This window comes from Phocoena phocoena, chromosome 5 (genome assembly GCF_963924675.1).
Source record: "Phocoena phocoena chromosome 5, mPhoPho1.1, whole genome shotgun sequence".
Classification (NCBI taxonomy): domain Eukaryota; kingdom Metazoa; phylum Chordata; class Mammalia; order Artiodactyla; family Phocoenidae; genus Phocoena; species Phocoena phocoena.
This window is the reverse complement of record NC_089223.1, coordinates 135,026,738-135,048,612: the sequence shown is the minus strand read 5'-3', so window position 1 is coordinate 135,048,612 and position 21,875 is coordinate 135,026,738. Positions and strand designations below refer to the sequence as shown.

General features: G+C 47.8%; 1 protein-coding gene across 1 annotated transcript; it reads right to left on the bottom strand.

Annotated features, from left to right (window-relative positions):
* Nucleotides 1-20,903: 20,903 nt before the first annotated feature.
* BLOC1S4 (biogenesis of lysosomal organelles complex 1 subunit 4) lies at nt 20,904-21,557 on the bottom strand. Its single transcript, XM_065878252.1, has one exon. It carries the CDS (start codon nt 21,555-21,557, stop codon nt 20,904-20,906), a length of 654 nt encoding a protein of 217 aa, XP_065734324.1.
* Between the last annotated feature and the right edge of the window lie 318 nt (nt 21,558-21,875).

Genomic DNA, 21,875 nt, shown 5'->3' with positions numbered 1-21,875 from the left:
AAAGAAATCACCCCCTATAGTTTTTGCATTTCAGAAACAAGGTCACCGGCCAATAAACCAGAGGCAAGCGGACACGATTACCAGACTGCTGGACCCCAATTACCGGGGTGGCCTGACGCCAGCTATGACTGTTTTGAAATAATGCAAAGGAAAGGAAGAATGCAAGACCTTCACTACTTTGACCCTTATCATAGACCCCAGACTGCGAGCCTCACATATAAAATCTTCCCTGATTCCCAAGGAGGAGGGGGCACAGCTCTGGAGGCACTAGCCTGCTGTGTCTTCCTTTCTGCCTGGCAGAAAAATAAAGCCATCTCTCTCTTCCTCCAAAATCCCTGTCTCTGTATTTCGGTTCGGCCTCGGTGCACAGGGAAGCTGATACTTCGGCAACAAAATGGGGGCTCGTCCGGGGTCTGCTCGCGTACAGGCAGCCCCGCAGGGCCCCTCGGCTTGATCGGAAGCTCGGGGATCTCTCTGCACGCCAGGCTCCTTCGGGAGAGCGGAGGTTTGGAGGATTTCTCTGAGGCCAGATCGCCAGGGACTCCCTGCCGCAGGGCTGTGTCCCATCACACCCGGCCTGTCGACTCGGCGGCGGAACTCCGAGGCTGCGGCGGAGAACGGGGGAGAGGCTGACCTAGCAGCTGCCGAGGCTCATTTTGCCTTGAGGACACCTTCTCTTCTCTTGGCCGCGCCGGCCTGGACTTCCACTCCGAGAAAACACTGAATACTGGAGGATCAGAAAGAGGACGTAGGGAAGTCGCGACGCACCCGTCAGCACCTACAGTGAGTCTCCCGGACTGCGCTCCGTGACCTTCGACGGTCCCCTTAAGGGGAACTAAGGTACCAATTTGAGGATTTCGTGCAAAGGGAAATCCTGATGTGGAATGCTCCCTGCAAAGGGAGATTCTGATGTAAGACGCCGCCTTGGGGCAACGGTCCAGGTCGAGTGGGACTCGGAAATCACGTTTGGGCGGGTCTCCGCCATATGTTTCTCTTTTTCTTTTTTGAGCATCCCTTTGCTGTTTCCTTTTATGGTTTATGTTTTATGTGTGACTTCCAGCTGATGAGGTGAAGGTTTGTTTTGATTTGAGCGTGCTAATATCAAATGTCTGTTACCAACTGCTCGAGCCAAAATGGGAAGCGCTTCCTCTAAGGTTCTACCCACCTGGGAACACTTAGGGAAAATTTTAAATGACTGGTCGACCTATAGCTATGATCCAATGACAAAGGAAAATGGCCTGAAAATGGGTCTCCTACCATTAGATCTTTATTGCCACGGGATGGGAAAAACGGACTGAGGTTCCCTTATGTTCAAGACTTTATGCCCCTTTTATTATAATCCTGCTGTAGGTGGCTCCGTAATCAAAAGCCTGAGGAATCAGAAAAAAAAGAAAAGAAAAGAAACAAAACTCTCCTGACATTCTAAAGGATCCTCTTCTAACTTCTCCCAACTCTCAGGGGAGTGGGAAGGTTTCCCCAGTCCTGCAAGTTCCCTCATCCCCAGATTCTTCTGATCAAACTAAGACCGCACCTCCCCAGAAGGACAATCCCTGCTGGGACAACAGTTTATCAGCCAGTCTGCTCCTGTTATCAGAGCCAATTTGAGCACTATCTGGTTTAAATTTTAGCTGTGCAACCATGACCACAGAAAGAGAAAGATGATTTTTGACAGTATGGCCGCAATATTCTTTAGACTCTGGAGAAAACTGGTTCAAATAAAGCTTTTCTTAAAATTGCAAAACCAGGGCTTCCCTGGTGGCGCAGTGGTTGAGAGTCCGCCTGCTAATGCAGGGGACGTGGGTTCGTGCCCCGGTCCGGGAAGATCCCACATGCCGCGGAGCGGCTGGCCCCGTGAGCCATGGCTGCTGAGCCTGTGTGTCTGGAGAGACCACAGCAGTAAGAGGCCCACGTACCGCAAAAAAAAAAAAAAAAAAAAAAAAAAATTGCAAAACCAGTCCTTTTTGCATGTGCAATTAGAAAAAGCTAGCTTGTTAAAATACTTTTCTCCAAAATTCTGACCCTGAGAGAACCAAAATATGCCTAGGACAAAGCTTGAAGTTAACTGTTATCATGTCCTTGAGCTACAAACAGAGCCCACTTTGCCTGAGACTTCAGCCTTGGGTTAATTAGTAGAACTTCAAGCCAAGAAAAAAAAAAAGAGGCAAAGAGACATTTTAAATCTTAAGTGGAAACTATGAGATCTCTGTCTGTCTGGATACCTGTGTATGTCTCAGTATATGTTTCTGTCTTTGGATAATATTGCTGAGGATAATTTGTAAATGAGCTCTATTTAATTGGCTTAAAAGAAAAAAAGAAAAGCACTTACAAATCAAACAATTCTAAATACAAGAAAAATTAAATAAATTTCAGGTTCACGTGACCTGGGAATTATTCAATATTAAAAATACTTGGTATTAATGTTTGTTAATCTAATTAGTATAGACATGTCTTTAGAGCCATCAACATTAAGGATAATACTTTTATTGTGCCTAGGTTTAATATAAACTAAATAAGATCTTATTATATCTGTTACAAATCTGTCAGCAATGAAAATAACTCGATGTGAAGAAACTTTTAAGAAAAAAAAATTGCAAATGAGATAAGAGCTTTGGGTGAACGTTTTAGGAATACTTACGTTTTAGGAATATTTACTTAAGAATGATCTCTCCAGATATCTGACAACTTGAAAATTTAGAGTTGTGCTAAATTAAGTTAAAGGATGCAAGTTATTAAATAACTAGGCCATTTCCAAATAAAATAAGATACTGAAACATTAATTACTGAACCTCGGCTTCCTTGTACAGAGAAACAAAAGGTTTAGAACTATTAAAACATGTGTTTGGTGCCACACTGAGATATTTTCTATAAGAAAGCACATTCCTTAAATATTATTTGGTTGTACCAGTCTACAGAGTGCTGATATAAAGGACAGTTCATGGTTGCTTAAGGAAAGTAGGATGTGTGTTTTTAGTAAACAAGGTATGAGCAATGGAATTGCATTTTATTAAGGGGAAAGGAAGTAGGTCTGATTTACAGGTGGCTGTTTCTGAATGGGAAAATAAAGTGATGGATACAGAAAGTGATAAAAAAGGTTGTGGAAAGTGGACCCTGAGAAAAGTTTTATGCATCGTACAAGTTTTCTTAAGGTGTTGAACCACCTTGGATGACAGATTTTAAGCTTCTTTACCTTTTAAGTGATCAGTTCGATATTTGCCTTTAAATCTTTTATTGTCCTTTGGGTAAGTGAAAAACAATCGTTTCACAGCGATGTATGATCTTATCTGACTGAGTGTTCTAAACCCTTTCGTGTTTTTGATAAAACTTCCCAAATCAAATTGTAATGAAGTTTCTTTGACCTCTAGCTAACTTTGGGGTGCTTCAAACGGCCTCTGAAACATCCCAAAGAGAGATGTTACACTAATTAGGTTCATTTGGTATGTTAAAATTGCACGGGAAGTCTTGTCAAATGTGTAATAAATCTTCTTAGGTTATATTGTATGGTAATTGTTACTAATATAGATATCCTAGAAATCATATGGAGTTTCAAAAATATTCTGATGTCCCGGTAAAATGTTATCAGTCATAATTCTAGTTATATCTTTAGCATCATATGTCATTAACAGTAACCAAGTTACCTTGTAAATTACATTGTAATCAGAGTTTTAAACTTGCCATAAGTCTTTCGTCATTAGAGACACAGTTTCACTCTGAAGCTTTTGCAAAGATGCTTCTTCTTCGAGAAGATTTATAAAAAGAACTTTTGGATAAATACAAGTTTCTGACTTTCAGACCATAATGCTAAACTGGATATAAAGAAGCTCTTCTCCTCAAGCTACTTATGGTTTACAACAATTTGGTAATTTACACCTACGGGTAAAATTAAAACATTTATCTTTTCTCTCTATTTGCTCCCTCCAGAGATTGGAAACTCTTAGGTCCCCAGCACCTTTATCAGATAAATTAGGAAGGCTACCTCACTAACAGGTACAGAAATCTCAAGGTATTTTCGGGACCTTGAAAAGGGAGGAATTCACCTACATCTGGTAAGCGAAATCTGTGACAAGCCTTTGGTGGGACTTTCCTGAGAGGTCTTTTAAAAGTTCAGTCTGAGACTCCTTATAAAAGTTTCAGGAAGCAAAAAGCCTATATGATACATTACAGTTATATAAATCATCAGGCCAAGTTTACTGAGACCAGACTGAAATTTGGTTCTCTCTCTCTGTTAAGAGAACAAAGTTTTCTTGGGATGCTGCTTTAATAAGACTATGTAAATTTCTTTGCCTTTAAGTGATTTACATTTGCTTTTAAAATCTTTTGTTACTTAGGTAAAGTAAATAAGTATTATCTCACAATGATCTATGAAGATCTTGGCACAGGTAGATAAAATTCATTCTGCTTCTACAAAAATTAACCTCTCATTGTCAGACTTTTGCCATCCTGACTGTCCTTAAAACATGACAACAGTCTACTCCTAAATCAGGGAATTTAAAATGGGTAAACAATAGCTGTAAAATCAAACAGTCAGGGCTATAGAAAATCCAAGATGGCTGCTTGGCTTTTTCCGGCTCCCTGATAAACCTCATTTTTTATTTGATGGGATAAAGCCTTCCCTGGTTGCCGGGTTAATGCCCTCACAATGAAGAAAATAAATTATGTTTTACTGAATATTAAATTCTAGTTTTGTTCATTAAGGTCTGTGTTTACCAAGACTCACTTCCCAGATAGTTCCTTGCAGTTATGTTATACTGCTAAAAAATTTAATTGAATTATTAAAGGACACTCTAAGTTTGTTTCTAAAGCTTATCTCAGTAATTTTTCTTTGGATGAAGATCAGATACCCCATGACCTACAACCAGGGGATTATACATACTGGAAAAGACATAATTTAAAGGGCTATCTCCAGACTGGATGGAAGGACCCTTATCAGGTACTCTTAACTAGCTCATACACAGTAAAACTAAAGGGAATTAACTCTTGGATTAATTTCCACTCACAAAGGGCCCCTGCACTGGACTGGCCTATAGAGAGGATGGCTGACCTCAAAATCACCTTAAAACAATGCTCAAACAGAGGAGAAACTACACTCACACCAGGATGAGAAAAAGACAACATCAGTAGTAGACAGCTTCCCCAAGATCCTGGACCTGACTCATACGCTCATTTATAATGTTTTCTCGACTTCTTGGACCTTTGCATATGAATCAAATGTTTTTCTATCATAGGTACGATGCTATGACAGTTTTTTTGTTTTGTTTTGCTTTTCGCGGTGCGCGGGCCTCTCACCGCTGTGGCCCCTCCCGTTGCGGAGCACAGGCTCCAGACACGCAGGTCCAGCGGCTATGGCGCACGGGCCCAGCCGCTCCGCGGCATGTGGGATCCTCCCGGACCGGGGCACGAACCCGTGTCCCCCGCATCGGCAGGAGGACTCTCAACCACTGCACCACCAGGGAAGCCCCTATGCTAGTTTTAAAAATCAAACCAACTGTTGGGTTTGTGGCCAATTACCTATGTCTAGTACTTCTGGGTTACCTGAGTGGACTTCTCCACTCCAAGGCTCTAATTGGCTGACTCTTAGGAAATTTATCTTAAAAGGAAAATTATAGTCATGTTCAGGCCACTACTGATATGACTAGATGAGATCCCCTCACCTGACCCATTAATAACACCTGCTCTGACCCTGACCATACATCTGGATTTTCCTCTATTACTCAAAGTTCAATCAGAGAAAGAAGCAAAATTTCAGCCGAGGAATAAAACCTCCCACAATTACGGGATGGATTTATGTAATTAACACCAGGCTATGGTAATTTAAGGTTAAAGGCTCCTCTAAAGGCTGGGAACAATTCAATCATACTAAGAAGGATAATCAGTCTGGAAACACTAAAAAACTGGGCTGAGTACCTTGTGGACAATGCCAACATATAATTTCCCTGAAGAATAGGGATTGGTACAGAACAGACTAAGTCAGACGACCTGGGATATACTGGGCTGCCCCTAATGGAAGTTCTTGGCTGAATTCTTACTTATGACTTTATTAATACTGCCAGCTATGTTATTTGTATTCTGCCTATTTCCAAAAAAATGATTGTTTCTTATGTTACCAAGTGTGTGACTGAGCCTCTGATAAAATGATGATATAGAGTTCCATATGAGATCAATGATTGCCATAGTCTAACTCTAGATATGAGAAGAAGCAACAAGAGGGAGTATTGTCCTGGACCATAAGAGACTAGGAAGACAGGTGGTCCAGAGACTTCTGGATACTAGTAAAGGCCTAGGCCAGTAATAGCCCATGGAGTGGCTTATCAGAAAATCTTCACCAGACCTGGGAAGGAGCATTCCTAACACCATGGGACAAAATGGTCAGGAAATGCCCCAAACCATGGTCGAAATTACGACCATAAAGGGGCCCTGCTGACTGAAAAATGACACTTGCCATCTACTTCTACAAGGATTAAATCATGAGCTGTTGTAGCTGGTGACCTTCAACACCCTCTACAAGGACTTCAGGGTGGAGAGCTGAAACGAGGGACTCTGTGCTCTGGGAAAAACTGACAGGACAGGCCTTGAGATAGTTAAATAATTTCAGGAGAAGATTTTACGAGCCCCAGTTCTTGCATCTTCTCAAACCCAGAGAAACACTGACACCATTAACGGTGACACTACGGTGTGATTTTAGGCAAGTCCTTTTATTGCTAAGAACTTGAGTTTTCTGAGCTGTTTTAGATATGGGCTGCCACCGGCCAATTTCAAAACAATGTCTGCTGACAGCTGGTAACTGCAACCTTACTTCTTAAAGGTCTCCTCTTGTAGCTATTACACTTTTAGACGATAAAATTGCTTTAGATCATATGTTAACAAAAAAAGAAAACACATATGTAGTGACCAATAGCTCCTGTTATCTATATGTTAATACCACAACAAAGGTTAAAACCTACTTTGATGAAACTAGATAACCGGCTACCTGGCTACAAGTCTCCCCAAAGCACCAGGCCTAGACTGGGTTTCAGGCTTATTCTCCTAAAAAGAAATGAGATCTATTTTGTCTATTAACGTTTAGGTTGTCACGCCTCCAAATACTTCTAACAGGGTCTGTTTACACCTACATCAATCACAATGGGCTAATAGAAGAGGACACAGAATTATATATATATATATATATCACCAAATGGCTCCATTCCTTTAGACAGGGTAACACAAGTGCTGTCTCTATCTAGATCAGGATCAAAATTACTACCAAACGTTACACGCTCTTCATCCTGCTTGGGCCCCCAGCTACAATGATTCTTTTAATCTTTGGCCTCTGTCTTTTTAAACTACTTGCTAAATTCTGTCTCTTCCAGATTACAATAGGTTCACATCAAGATAATGGTGATGCAGAGATTCCAGCCATTTCTCAGAACAGATCCTGGCAAAACAACAACAGAAGGTACCCCGGGGCCCTTAATCAGACAGGGTGAGAGCTCTGTGACCCCAACTAGGTAGGGTCTACGAACCCCTTGCCAGCCTGAGGAAGCTACAGAAGACAGACCGTCGTCCCTCATCCTCTGTAAAGATTTCTTGGGGTTCACATCTCTCAGGGGGGGATTTGAAATAGGAGATAGGTGGGCCCCTGGGCCGGACAGCTGGTGTTTATCAGCCAGACAAGAACGACGCCCATTTCCCTTCCTCCATTGATATGGAGGGAATGAACTAGCAGTGGGGAATTTGTTGCAGCAAAAATAGAAATGAAGTTTTCCCTCCCCTGAGAACAAGGAAAATAAAGGGAACAGTGAATAGGCTAGAGAAGAAACATAACCTGGCCTGAAAGAGTTAATCACGCCTTGGTTTACTTTAACTGTCACTAATTTGTAGTAACTAGATTTGTACTTTAGAAAGCTAACCTCACTCCCTGACACTGTGTAATTCACATTCGGTACCTATCACCCCTAACTCTGTGTGAGTAACATTCCCTGCCTCTCACCCCCTAACCTTATTATGTCCTGGCACTTACATTCTATATGCCCCTCGTAAGAAATCACCCCCTATAGTTTTTGCATTTCAGAAACAAGGTCACCAGCCAATAAACCAGAGGCGAGCGGACACAATTACCAGACTGTCGGACCCCAATTACCGCGGACCGGCTGGGCCCGTCTATGCTCCACAACGGGAGAGGCCACAGCGGTGAGAGGCCTGCGTACCGCAAAAAAAAAAAAAAAAAAAAAAATTACATGGGAAGTGTTGTCAAATGTGTAATAAATCTTCTTAGGTTATCCTGTATGGTAATTGTTACCACCCTATATTGTATGGTAATCTCCCCACCCTAAGGCAGACCCGCCTACCTGGGAAGGGGGATCCAGTGCTTATGGGGCTGTGACGCCAGCTATGACTGTTTTGAAATAATGCAAAGGAAAGGAAGAATGCAAGACCTTCACTACTTTGATCTTTATCATAGACCCCCCCGGACTGCGAGCCTCACATATATAATCTCCCCTGATTCCCAAGGAGGGGGGGCACAGCTCTGGAGGTGCTAGCCTGCTGTGTCTTCCTTTCTGCTTGGCAGAAAAATAAAGCCATCTCTCTCTTCCTCCAAAATCCTTGTCTCTATTTCTGTTCGGCCCGGTGCCCAGGGGAGCTGACACTTCCGCAACACCTCCTCCTCCCTCCCCTAGCTCAGAGAGAATTTCTAAAATCCTTACTTGAAAGGTGCTGGCTGATGAATAATGCCGACCACGTGAGGGCCTCTGTGCCCCGGGGCTCAGGTGCTCTTCAACAATGCCGTGAAGCAGGTGCCTTTAGAAACCCCACTCTGCAGACGAGGAAACTGAGGGTCAGAGAGGGTCTGGGACTTGGCCGGTTCACAGCCGGTAAATGATGGACAGGGATGGAACCCGGGCCTGTCTGAGCCCTGTACCCATGTATTTCACCACCATGGGGTGCATGTGTGTGTGTGTGTGTCTGGTTGTTCCAGGGGGCATTCAGAAATCCGACTTGGTCAGGACGACGCGCAGGGTGGGCTTACTCCCTGCAACTGTCGGGGAAAAGTACCCTCTTAAGTGCCCCCTGTCAGTGACCAGAACAGAGCGCCTGCTTCAGTCTGGGGCATTTCCTTCATGAGGTCAAGGGTCTGCAAAGCTGGGTCAGCCCCTGGAAGGCTGGTGGGCAGGAAACGGAACGGAGCCTGGGGGGCGGGGGGAAGGGAGAGAGGGGGGAAGGGAGAGAGGGGGGAGGGGAGAGAGGGGGGTGGGGAGGGGGGAGCCTGCTGAATCTCTCTAAGGCAGACCCACCTACCTGGGAAGGGGGATCCAGTGTTTATGGGGCTGTAACCTCACAGTTCACTGGCCTCTGACCGGGAACCTCCCCCACTCCCCCCACTCCCTCTCCCGTCCTCAGAGAGTCTCTCAATCAAATCCACCCCAGTCCGCCCCGCCCTTCGCCTTGTTTAGAGCTTCCTGGGGACAAATTCCAAGGCCGCTGGGCCCGCCCCTTCTCTGCCTCACCTCCCGCCTCCCCCGACTTTGGACTTGGCACTCTCAGGAATCTCTCCCTGCATGTGCTCCTGCGGACTCTCTGCCGGCAGCCTTGCCGCGGCTGCTCCACCGGGAGGGGGGAGGGGAGGGGGAGGGTCCCGTCCCCTCCGCCCGGCTCCCAGGCCCTTGCGCTTCCCCTGCCCAGAGCTGGTCACACTGGGGATGGGTGACTCTGCTGTCCCACTCCTGGGCTGCTCCCCTCCCAAGGGTAGGATGGGGGTCCCATTACTCTGGCTGTGGAACAAATTACCCCAAGACTTCGTGGCCTGAAACCACCATTTCTTAAACTCACAGATTCCGTGGGCTGGGAGTTTGGGCTTGTCTGGGGCCTCAGCTGGAGTCACCTGGAGGTTTGTTCAGGTCGCGCGGTCGATGCTGGCTGTCTCCACGTGGGCTAGCAGGGGGGGCAGCACCCACTTCAAGATGTAGGCGGTCTGGGACTTCCTTGGCGGTCCAGTGGTTAGGATTCTGCACTTCCACTAAAGGGGGTGCGGGTTCCATCCCTGGTAGGGGAACGAAGATCCCACATGCCATCAGCCAAAAAAAAGGTGGAGGGGCGCTCCAAGGGGTGGGGGGCATGGACACCCCCCCCGACTGCTTGGTGGGAGCTGTGTAGGGAGGGTCATTTAGGAAGATACAGGGCCAGCCCCCAGCAGGTTCTCAGGACGTTTCTGCTTCTCTGTTGAGCCCACATAGCCCCGCTGCAGCTTCCAGAAGAGGAAACTGAGGCCCAGGGTACTCGCTCAAGGCCCTCACGTGTGGGACGCCAGTTCCACTGCAAGACACTGCCCCCTAGTGGCCAGAGGCGGCATGTCCAGAAGCCGAGGCCTGAGAGCCTGGGGGGACGGGGGACGGGGTGGGGGGGGCCAGCGGGCACACTCTTGAACCTCGGCAGGTTCCGCAGAGTGGGGTCAGCGCACATTTATGTCGACAGTCTCGGTCATCCTGGTGACCCTCCCATCAGTGACATCCTTAGAGATCTCCACTAGAGGCAGTGTGGTACAGACTGGACCTGCTGAATGGCCGTGGGGTGACCAGATGGTCACAGGGTTAAAGTCCACTCTGATTTATTTGGGTAAGCCATCAGTGACTCCCGTGGTCCCCAGGATAAAGGCCACAGTCTTTGAAGTGGCTTGGGAGGCCCCACCCACCCCGGTCCTCCCCCTCAACCTCAAATTGTCAAGACCCCAGAAGTTCCCACCACTTAAAGTCCAGCATCAGCAGAACAAGAGGCCCAGGTTCTGCAGCCCTGTGGGAGCCAGACCAACAGCCCAGCTGCAGGTTCATTGCTCCCATCTCGTGCTTAGCCTACTTCTTTTTCTTTTAAGAGTGTAAAATGCAGTTTGCCAAACTGAATTATCATAAGTTGATTGCACAATTATGACCCCACTGTATTATATGCTCTCTCTGTCTCTGGCTCTGTGTGTTTGCACTTGCTGTTCCTTCGGCCAGGACTGCCCTTCCCCTCAAATCTCTCTCTGGCAAACTTCTACTCATCCGGCAAGGTTCAGCTCAGTCATCACCTCCTCCAGGGAGCCTTCCCTGACTGCCCACCCCAACCCCGGACCTCATATAGAAGGCCAAGTTTTTTCTTGTGACAATCTAGATGACTCTTTAGCTGTCTCTCTCCTCACTGTCCCTTGAGGTCAGGGACTGGGTCTTATTCACATCTGTGTCCTCCATGCCCAGACGAGCACCCAGCATGCGTTATGAACTCAAAACAGTGTTTGTTGAGTGAATGAATAAAGAATTGCCTGTAGAAATGAGACCATCCAGGGGCGTGGCTAAGAGCTCAGATGCTGGAACCAGCCGGCCTGGGTCCAACTTCCATTTTTGCCACTAATAAATAGGTTAGATACTTTCCTTGACTTCTCTGGGCCTCAATCATCTCAAAGGCTAGGAGAATCTGAAAGGAGTGGGCCAGCTCTTATCCATGCATTTTCATCCAGCAGTGAGTATTTTTTTTTTTTATCCCAGCTGGTTCTAAGACTGGGAGGAAACATAAAAAAGTATAAAATACAATGGGAACACTGAGATGCAGAAAGCGCCCTGGAGTCGGAGCCTTGACGTAGCTGGGTGTGGCTGAGAGCAGGTCCCCTCCCTGCTCCCTTCCGGGAAATGTAAGTCCTGCCCTCCTGAAGTGCTAACTACGGGCCAGAAAATCGACTAGCTCATTGAATCCTCACGTGATCCTTTACGAGTATGATCATTGACATTTTATAGATGGGGAAACTGTTTCCCAGGGGAAGACAGCTGCAAAGTGGTGGAGCTGGGATTTGAACCCACGCAGTCTGGCCCTTGAACCAGTCACTCAGACGTTTCACTGTACCACCCGTTGTTTGCCATCCCTTGCCTTCTCAAGATTCAGCCTCTCGCTCCCCGTGGCTGGGTCTCCCGCAGCCCTCACATTCCTCTCTACTTCAGTATGCAGGGCACTGTGTCAACATGCACATACGCATACACGCACACGTGTGTGTATCTCCACCTGGAAGAGTGTGGCTTTCTGTCCTCTCTCTCTGTGCAAGGGTCCTGGGTGAGCTCCACTGTCACTGTCCCAGGTTTATCCAGCGAAAGTCAGGACAAATGGCCAGGAAGTGGAATCCCCACACGCAGGGGAGAAACACCCGACACCAGGGCCTTCGTCTCCGTCCTCACTCGAAACCTCACCGAGGCACTGGTGCCACCCCTTGTTGTTCCCTGTGCCTCAGCTGCTCTGCTCCCGATCGCGCTCGGGCTGTCTCCCTCTCCTGGTTCAGGTCTCAGCATGGATGACATCACCTGCCAGAGGCTTTCTCCATCCCGGGAGTGGGGGGACGGGGGCGTGGCTGGTGTGCTTTTCCAGTGTGCAGGGCACCTCCGCTCACAGCCAGATCAGAAGCAAATGACATCTTCTCTGTGCTTCTGCTCCCCATCTGAAAAGTAGGGATCACCTCTGGGTCCTCACCTGGTAGAGTCCACGCTGGCTGTGGAATGTGGAGAGAGGCAGAAGGGAATCGCTGGCCAGGGCCCCTGGGAGTTGAGGCCACAGAGCCCAGGGTTCTGGTGCCTGGAGCAGAGCATCCAGCCAGCACAGAGCCTGGAACCTGGGGGAGAGGAAAGGGGTCAAGGCCTCTTCCCTAGAAGGGAAGACAGACGTCGTGAGACCAAAAGGAATGAACTCTGGACACAGCCTGGGTGGAGCTCAGGGGCTTGTGCTGTGTGGACAAAGCCACTGTCAAAAGAGCATATGCTGTGATTCCATTTATATAACACTCTCAAAATTAACAACAACTATATGTGTGTGTGTGTGTGTGTGTGTGTGTGTGTATGGTACTGTGGAGAGCAGATCAGTGGTTGCAGGGGTTGGGATGGGGGGGCATGGCCATAGGGAATAGCATAAGGGAATTTTTTGGAATGATGGAGCAGCTCTGTGTCCTGATTGGGGTGGTGGTTACACAAATCTAAGTGCAATAAAAGTCACAGAACTATATACAAAGAGAAAAGTAAGTGCATGGAAAAACGGGAGAAATCCAAATGAGGTCTGTGGTTTAGTTAGTAGTTTCATGCCAGTGTCAATTTCCAGGTCTTGGCCATCGCATTATGGTTTTGTAAGATGCTGTCACTGGGGGAGCTGGGTGAAGGGCACAGGGGAGTTCTCTGAATTATTTTCGCGACTTCTCTGCAAGTCTAAAACTACTTCAAAGTAAAAACGCTAGGAGTACTTCATCCAACAACAGCAGAATATACACTCTCCTCAAGTTCACGTGGAACATTCACCAAGACAGACCACAAAATACACCTTAAATTTAAAATACAGATTGGGAATTCCCTGGCGGTCCAGCGGTTAGGACTCTATGCTTCCACTGCAGGGGGCGAATGGGTTCGATCCCTGGTCGGGGAATTAAGATCCTGCAAGCTGTGCGGTGTGGCTAGAAAAATAAATAAATAAAAATTTAAAGATTAAAAAAATAAGAGAATACAGATCATATAATGTATACTCTCAGATCTCAATGGAATTAAACTAGAAATCAGTAACAGATAGTAGGAAAAGCCCAAGATACTTGGAGATTAAACAACATTCTTCTAAATAACACATGAGTCAAAGAAGAAATCTCAAGAGAAATATTAAAAGATTTTGAACTAAATGAGAGTGAAAATGCAACTTACTAGAATTTGTGGGATGCAATGAAAGCAGTTCTCAAAGGGAAATTTATAGAATTGAATGTATCTATTAGAAGACACATCTAAAATCAATCATTTCAGCTTTTAGAAAAAGAAGAGCAAATTCAATCCAGAGTAAAGCACAGATGGCCAACAGGGACACGAAAAGATGCTCAGTATCACTAACCACCAGGGAAATGCAAAGCAAAATCACAGTGAGAGGGGGCTTCCCTGGTGGCGCAGTGGTTGAGAGTCCGCCTGCCGATGCAGGAGACGCGGGTTTGTGCCCCGGTCTGGGAAGATCCCACATGCCGCGGAGCGGCTGGGCCCGTGAGCCATGGCCGCTGAGCCTGTGCGTCCGGAGCCTGTGCTCTGCAACGGGAGAGGCCACAGCAGTGAGAGGCCCGCGTACCGCAAAAAAAAAAAAAAAAAAAAAAAAAAAATCACAGTGCGATATCACCTCACTTCGGCTGTAATTACAGAATGGCTGTAATTCCGTAACTCCACCCAGCTGAGAAATGAACCAGGGGTGCCCGAGGCTCGCACACAGTACCCTGATAAATCACTCCTCCTCCTGGGTGGTGGGGGAGAAGGTGAACAGGAAGACAGGCGCACGGAGCGCCCGCTATGGTGGTTGTTATCCCTGGTGGCGCTTCCCCATCATCACCATCACCATCTACCCTGAGAAACCTTTACCTCCTCACCACCTCACGCCATCAGGATGGCCACTGTCAGAACAAGTGTCGGTGAGGATGTGCAGGAACTGGAACCCTCGTGCACTGATAGTGGGGATGTCAATAGAACAGCTGGGTGGGAAACAGTGTGGTGGCACCATGTGATCCAGCAGTTCTACTTCCAGGTACATACCCCGCAAGATTGAAAACAGGATCTCAAAGAGATATTTATACCCCCATGTTCACAGCAGTGTTATTCACCATGGCCAAAAGGTGGAAGCCGCCCAAGTGCCCACCAACAGGTGGATGGATGTCAGGAATTCCCTGGAGGCCCAGTGGTTAGGACTTGGTGTTTTTGTAACAGGAAAGAGCCAATCCTGGCTCCACGCTGGAACTGCTTCTTTACTTTCACCTTTGCTTCCCGTTGCTTTTGTTCGCTAAAAGGATACGGCCTATACATAATGGCCTGCTTCGGGGAACCCTGCTACTCTGTCTGAATGTTAAACCAAAGTGCCTTTGGTCAAGGAAGCATCCTGACCCTGTCCACCTGTGAATGGCTGCAAGAAAGATGAAATTAACACACCCCTCCCCGAAGCTGGCCATTCTAGGAGATATTTGCGAGACTTACGGTCTTTTTACTTTACTTCCCCACCTCCTCTCCCTGTCTGTTCTCTAAAAGAAACTGGCATCCAAACCCTGAGAAGATGGTGTTTTGGAGACATTAGTCTGCCATCTTCTCAGTCTGCCGGCTTTCCAAATAAAGTCATATTCCTTTTGCCTCATCACCTCATCTCCCGATTTATTGGCCTGTTGGACTCGGTAACACTTTCACTGCCGTGAGCCCGGGTTCGATCCCTGGTTGGGGAACTAAGATCCCGCAAGTCACACGGCACGGCCAAAAACAAAAACAAAAAAACAGATGGATGGATAAGCAAAGTGTGGTCTACCCATACAATGGAATATGATTTAGCCTTAGAAAGGAAGGAAATCCTGTCACACACTGCAACAGGAATGAAACTTGAAGACATTATGCTCAGTGAAACAAGCCAGTCGCAAAAAGACAAATACTTATGTGAATGCGCTCGTATGAGGTCCTTCCTTACAGCAGTCAAATCCACAGAGACAGAAACTGTAATGGTGGCCACCAGGGGCTGGGGGAGGGGAGGGAGCGCAGAGGTGTTTCATGGGGACGGAGTTTCTGTTTTGCAAAATGAAGAGTTGTGGAGATGCATGGTGGTGACGGCTGTACAGCAGTGCGAAAGTACTTAATGCCACTAACTGGACACTGAACAGTGGTTACGACGGTAGATTTATATTATGTGTATTTCACCACAATTTTTTGGGGGAAAAAAGAATAAAAACAATGAACTAAAAAATCAGTTAACAAGAATAAAAGAACACTTCCATTCACAACTCGGATGCCTTCCTGAACAACCTTATAAAGTAATAGTGTTGGCACCTGAAACTCAGGTGTCCCAAACTACTGAGAACTGTGACATCACAAATAGCACATCACCCCCCCAACCTCCCATCCTGCTGGTTCCTGTCTCAATGAATAGTGTCACAGGGAACAATGTGCTATTAAGCAAGTCTATGGGTAAGCATTTTCACAGTCTAGAAAGTGACAGATATTTGGGGGTGAGGGGGAAGGAAGGTGACGTGTGTGTGTGTGGGGGGGGGGGGGGATCTGCTTTTTTTTTTTTCCGAGAAAAGACTGAAATCGTTTTTTCTGGTTCTGCCAGGACAAGGAGCTGAATTAACATCGGAGGAGCCTGAAGGATGTGGCCCTTGCATTTCCGCCCTCCTGGTTCTCTACGTCTTGCTCATCCGCCTGTCTGTCCCCTTGCATTAACCCAGCAGACACGTTTGGAGTGCCTACCCTGCACCCAGCATGGTGGCCACTGATCCAGGGCTGCACAAAACGGACAAAGATTGCCCTAGCAGGGGAGACAGAAAAAACAAGCAAACAAATAAATGAGCATGTTCATTCCGGGAGAGAGAAGAGCTGCGAGGACAGCAAGCAGGGTGAGGGGCATTGCCCTCAGCTACCACGTCCACCCTCCCATGCCCCGGGCGAGAAGAGCAGCCAGCTGTGCCTTGGAGTACAGCTGTGGTCCTCACACTGTGAGCCCCTTGGGCAGACAGGGCCTGGTGGCTCTGACTGCCCGGTGCTGGCGTGTTTTATTTCCCGAAGGCTGGGCTGGACCAGCTGCTTTCAGGCGGCTGTTCCTGTTCCCACAGCTCCCTCTGCTGGAAAGGAGCTGCTCCTGCAGCCGAGGGCAATCCCGTAGTTACAGGAGCGACAGTTCCCGGTTATTCCCTTCCTCTGGCCCCAGGGTCTCATGTGACCACAGACTGACCCCTCCCCTTTGAGGATGAAAAGCGTAACGAAAAATCTCTCATTCTAAAAGAAATGCATTTCCTTTTCTATTACTGGGACTAAGGATTTAGGTCACTTTGTAAAATATTTTTTTTAACAAATAGTTTTCAAGTTTTTGACTTTTTCAGAGTCTCTTTAGATAGTTCTGCAAGTTCTATATCAATATCCCTGAGGCACGGGAGCCCACAGGATTGCTTGTACGGGTTTAGCAAGTTCCGTCCATGAAATTTGGATTGGATTAGGTTGGTGTCTGACCTTGTCTCCCACTGGCCTGTCAAGCTCTTGGGAGAAGAACCACGTCTTATTTCCCTTGGGGTCCTCAGCCCACCTGTGGTGATTGATTTCCCAGCAAACATGTGATTGAGTTACTGTATCTGCTTTGCCTCCTGTTCCTTTTGGGGTGCCTGGCTTTCATCTAGCTGTTCATTCTCTCCGCCAGTGTGAGTCATTTGTTCAACAGGTATCTGAGTGTGACGGGCACGGTGAGAATACAGCCGAGGAGAAGTGGGGTTGCCAGAGCCCATGCCCGCCTGGAGGTGGGCCGACAGCCATCTAATAACGAACCAGACACAGTGGTGGTGAGTGCTATGAGGGGAACCCGCTGGGCATCTCCCAGGATCCAGGTGAAGCTGGAGAGATGTGAATGAGTGAGAGGAGAGAGGCCCAGGACCAGTGAGGGCGTAGGGGCCAGATCCTGCAGGCCTGGCAGGCCATAGGACAGATTTTGGATTTTATTCAAACATAACGAGAGAAACTGATGGGCGTTTCAGGCAAAACTCAATATATTTGATTTCTGGAAAGACCCCTTGCGCCGCTGTGTGCTATATGAAAAGTGGCTTGGAGAGGGGATGGGGGAAGCAGGAAACCACTTAAGAGAGGGCTGAGTGGTCCAGGTGAGATGGGGCGGCGGTGGGGACAGACACAGAGGATGCACTGAGGATGTTTTTGGGGGGTGCTGGGAGGCACACTGATGAATTGGAGGTGCGCTCTTACTATTCACAGCACATCACTCCTAGTCAAAGTCTTCAGAAGATACTGCCATGAGTTCATGAGGCCAAGTTCCTGGTAAAGAAAGCAGGGGTGACGAGGCAGACAGGACAGATGTTGGCCCAAGGTCATTTTTCTGTCTCCAGAATGGAGGTTGGGGGAGCCAGGCACACCCTGCTCTAGCTGGCACTGCCCCCTTCACCTTCTCCTGGTTCCCTCCTCTCCTACCCCTGACCAGCTGGAGAGTTAAGAGGGCCCTTCTGGATCTCAGAAAACTGTCCTTCCACCTCTTCCTAAGTCAGTTAACAAGTTGAGAATTGCAGCTGCAATGCACTTGCTTGTTACTTGTGTCACAGCCAAGGACGGCTGGTGACGTGGACCCCGTCTGCCACCCTGAGCCCACCTTTCTCCTTAGTCACTTTCAGCAGCTGGAAGAAATCCTTATGAAATAACGCTTCACCTCTTCCTATGCTGTCCCTTCTGACAGCTGTTTAGCTAAGCAAGTTTCAAAGTTTAAGTTCCAGACCATTATTAGATTTTTCCTCGCAGTAAGTCCTTCGTATGTCCCGAGCTGTCTGACTCCAGGACCCCTACTCTCACGTTCATGATGGACACACCTCCTCACATATGGTCTAAGGCTCATATTCCTGAAAGTTCTGGCCTGGAGGATAAAAAGCCACAAGCTACTTAACCACCTTATTTCACGTGTGAATTTTCTTTCTTTCTTTATTTGGTTGTTCCGGGTCTTAGTTGCTGCACGTGGGCTCCTGAGTTGTGGCATGCGAACTGTTAGCTGCGGCATGCATGTGGGATCTAGTTCCCTGACCAGGGATCGAACCCGGACCCCCTGCATTGGGAGCGTGGAGTCTTTGCCACTGCGCTACCAGGGAAGTCCCACATGTGTGAATTTTATGTGTGAATAAATAGCACCCAATTTTATGTGTGCTTCCAGGGCGACTCCTGTACGCCCGAGGCTGCCTGTGGACGCCCGAGGGGGTGTCCTAGGTACTCCTGAAATCTCTAAGTGGCTACTGTGCTCTTGGGTGTAGGAATGAAGAACAAGCTAATTGCACAGGGCACTCTACTCAATACTCTGTAATGACCTATGAGGGAAAAGAATCTAAAAAATACAGTGGTTGTATGTATACGTAGAGCTGATTCACTTTGCTGTACAGCAGAAACTAACACAACACTGTACATCAACTAGACTCCAATTAAAATTAAAAAAAAAAAAAGCTCATCGACTCCAGGGTGACGGGTGGTGTGCTCCTCTCAGCCTTTATGTGACCCCATGCCCATGCCTGCTTATTCTTCTGGAAGGTAGGGGAACTCTAGACCCCGGCAGCAGACACAGTCTGCAGGAGTCACCAGAATGACAACACACCCCGCTCTCCCCCAGCCTCAGCACTGGGGGCCTCCCTCCCAACTTTGCTACTGACTTAGGAAGAGGTGGAAGGACAGTTTTCTGAGATCCAGAAGGGCCCTCTTAACTCTCCAGCTGGTCAGGGGTAGGAGAGGAGGGAACCAGGAGAAGGTCTGAAGGGGGCAGTGCCAGCTAGAGCGGGGTGTGCCTGGCTCCCCCAACCTCCATTCTGGAGACAGAAAAATGAGCTGGGTCTAACATCTGTCTTGTACTATGCAAACCAGCTTCCAGTCCCCATTCCCAATGAGGCCCTGCACTAATCTCTAGTAGAAACCTCAGAAACAACACCGAACGACTAAGAGAATTTCAGAACCCAAGGTCCCTTAGATATAAGGTGCACAGATAGTGATGTAAATTATCTTCCAGGGCTTCCCTGGTGGAGCAGTGGTTAAGAATCCGCCTGCCAATGCAGGGGACACAGGTTCAAGTCCTGGTCTGGGAAGATCCCACATGCCGCGGAGCAACCAAGCCCGTGCGCCACAACTACTGAGCCTGCGCTCTAGAGCCCGTGAGCCACAGCTACTGAGCTCACGCACCTAGAGCCCGTGCTCTGCAAAAAGAGAAGCCACCACAATGAGAAGCCCACGCACCACAATGAAGAGTAGCCTCCGCTCGCCGAAACTAGAGAAAGCTTGTGCAAAACAATGAAGACCCAACGCAGCCAAAAATAAAATAAATTAAAAAAAAATATATATATATATATATAAATGTGTGACACAGAAGGTCCATGAAAGCTAAGGTCGGAGATTACACAATCAGACTTCTCACAACGCACAGCTGAGAATACACCTACTTTACAAACCTCAAAGATCTATGATAAATGACACAAAAGCAACCTAAGCTCTATGCTTGAGTTCTACTACCTAGGAGGACCACCTTATAAAACAGATTAAAATCAAGATCAAAGCCTGTTGTACCTGCAAGGGATCTTTAAGATTCCACGTCGTCGGGGTGAAAGAACCAAATCCTAATACCAGTCATATTACCACACAAATAATTTAACTGTTCGCTTTGAGGAGAAATAAATATTTAATGTTGGGAACTTTCTTTATCCCACTCCTTAAATCAGATACTCAACGTGTCTATTTTCAAACAAGCAAAAAGGAAAATACGTACAGTCCTTTTCAGATGGAAACCCTTTCCAATAAAATTTAAATGTTTTATTAATGTTTAATTATAAACCAAACGTTGGGAATCATATATAGACACGTTTGCTATGGACAAACTTAGACTGTGAGGTCATACTTTCAAAAAAACTTCAGAATGAGTTGCAATATATCAGTACGTTTTCTCAGAAATTGTATCATTTCCTTCAGTTTGCAATCCATTATATGGAAAGTTTAATATAATTTTAAATAATTTACCATCTATCCTAGAAGTAAGCTATTGAAACCTGAATCACTATTAGGATCGAATTAACAAGGCTTTAAAGGCTCAGTTTTCCTAAGGGTATACAAATACACAAATCTTGAAAAGGTAATACTGTTAGTTGAGCTGTAAAATCCATAAAAATAACAGTTCTGCCACAGTGCCCAGGTAAATGCATTCATTCTGCTTCCCCGATGCCCCCCACCAAGCAGCTTTGAAGTTCCAAGTTTGAACTGGAAGACGTAGAAAATCACACACCCTTCGTGAAATGATGAAGATACTGAGAAATCAAGTGTGCAAAAAATAAACTTTACAATTCCATACTCCAACATCATGTATGTCTAGTCACAGGATTTTCAACTGGTTTGATTACTACTCGAGAGAATTTCAGACCCGTCCTCTGGCAGCGCTGTCCCGCGGACTCAGACCTGAGATCTTTCGCTGCAACAAGGAAAGTGGTCTTCGGTTCGAAACACGACGGGGGGTTCGTAGCTGGTCCCCTGGGACCTGCTGGAGGGCGCCTTGTTGAAGAAGGAGGGCACGTTAATTGTGCGCAGGAGTTTCCTGAACGTACTGGGGAACGTCCCCAGCTCGGCCTCCGCCCTGGAGACCTGCTCCTCCAGCCTGGCTACACTGGCGCCGATCATCCCGACGAAGGCCTCCAGCCGGTCGATCTTGCTGTACACTCTCCGCATCTCGGTGGCCTTGGCGTAAATGCAAGGCATGCCCTCGCTGACCACGTGGGAGGAGTCGCCGCGCAGCATGTCCAGCATGCCCACAAACTCGTCCACCCTGGTGAGCAGGTCCTCCAGGCTCGCGTCCAGCTCCTCGACCTCGGGCCGCGCCCCCGCGCCAGGCAGCAGGCAGGCGGCGTAGCCCGAGGCGGCGCGGCGCAGCAGCGGCAGGTCCCGGCTGGGCGCGCCCGACTCCGGGCCCTCATCCTCCCACGGCACCGACGCGCTGCTGTGGCTCTGGGACACGTTACCGCTGTCCCCGCTCCAGGCCGCCACCTGGGGCTCGGCCTCCTCAGCCGGCCCCTCGCACGGCAGCCTACAGCCCCCCGCGAAACCTTCCATGTCTCGCAACTGACCCGGAACGCCAGCCCCGCTTCCGGCCTCTGCGCGCGCATGCGCACGCAGCACTACTTCCAGCCTCTGCGCGAGCACGTACACGCACGCACACCCGCCCTTGCTACTGGCCTCCTCTGCCCCGCGCATGTGCACGCGCACCCATCTCTGCTTCCAGCCTCGGAATGCTCATGCACGCGCGCGGCGCTCTCCGCGCACAGGTGCTCACGCTCAGAGCGTGTCGGAAAAAAACATGAACGTGTTGGGGGAAAAAAAAAAACCCAACGCGTTGGGACTTGCCTGGTGGCGCAGTGGTTAAGAATCCTC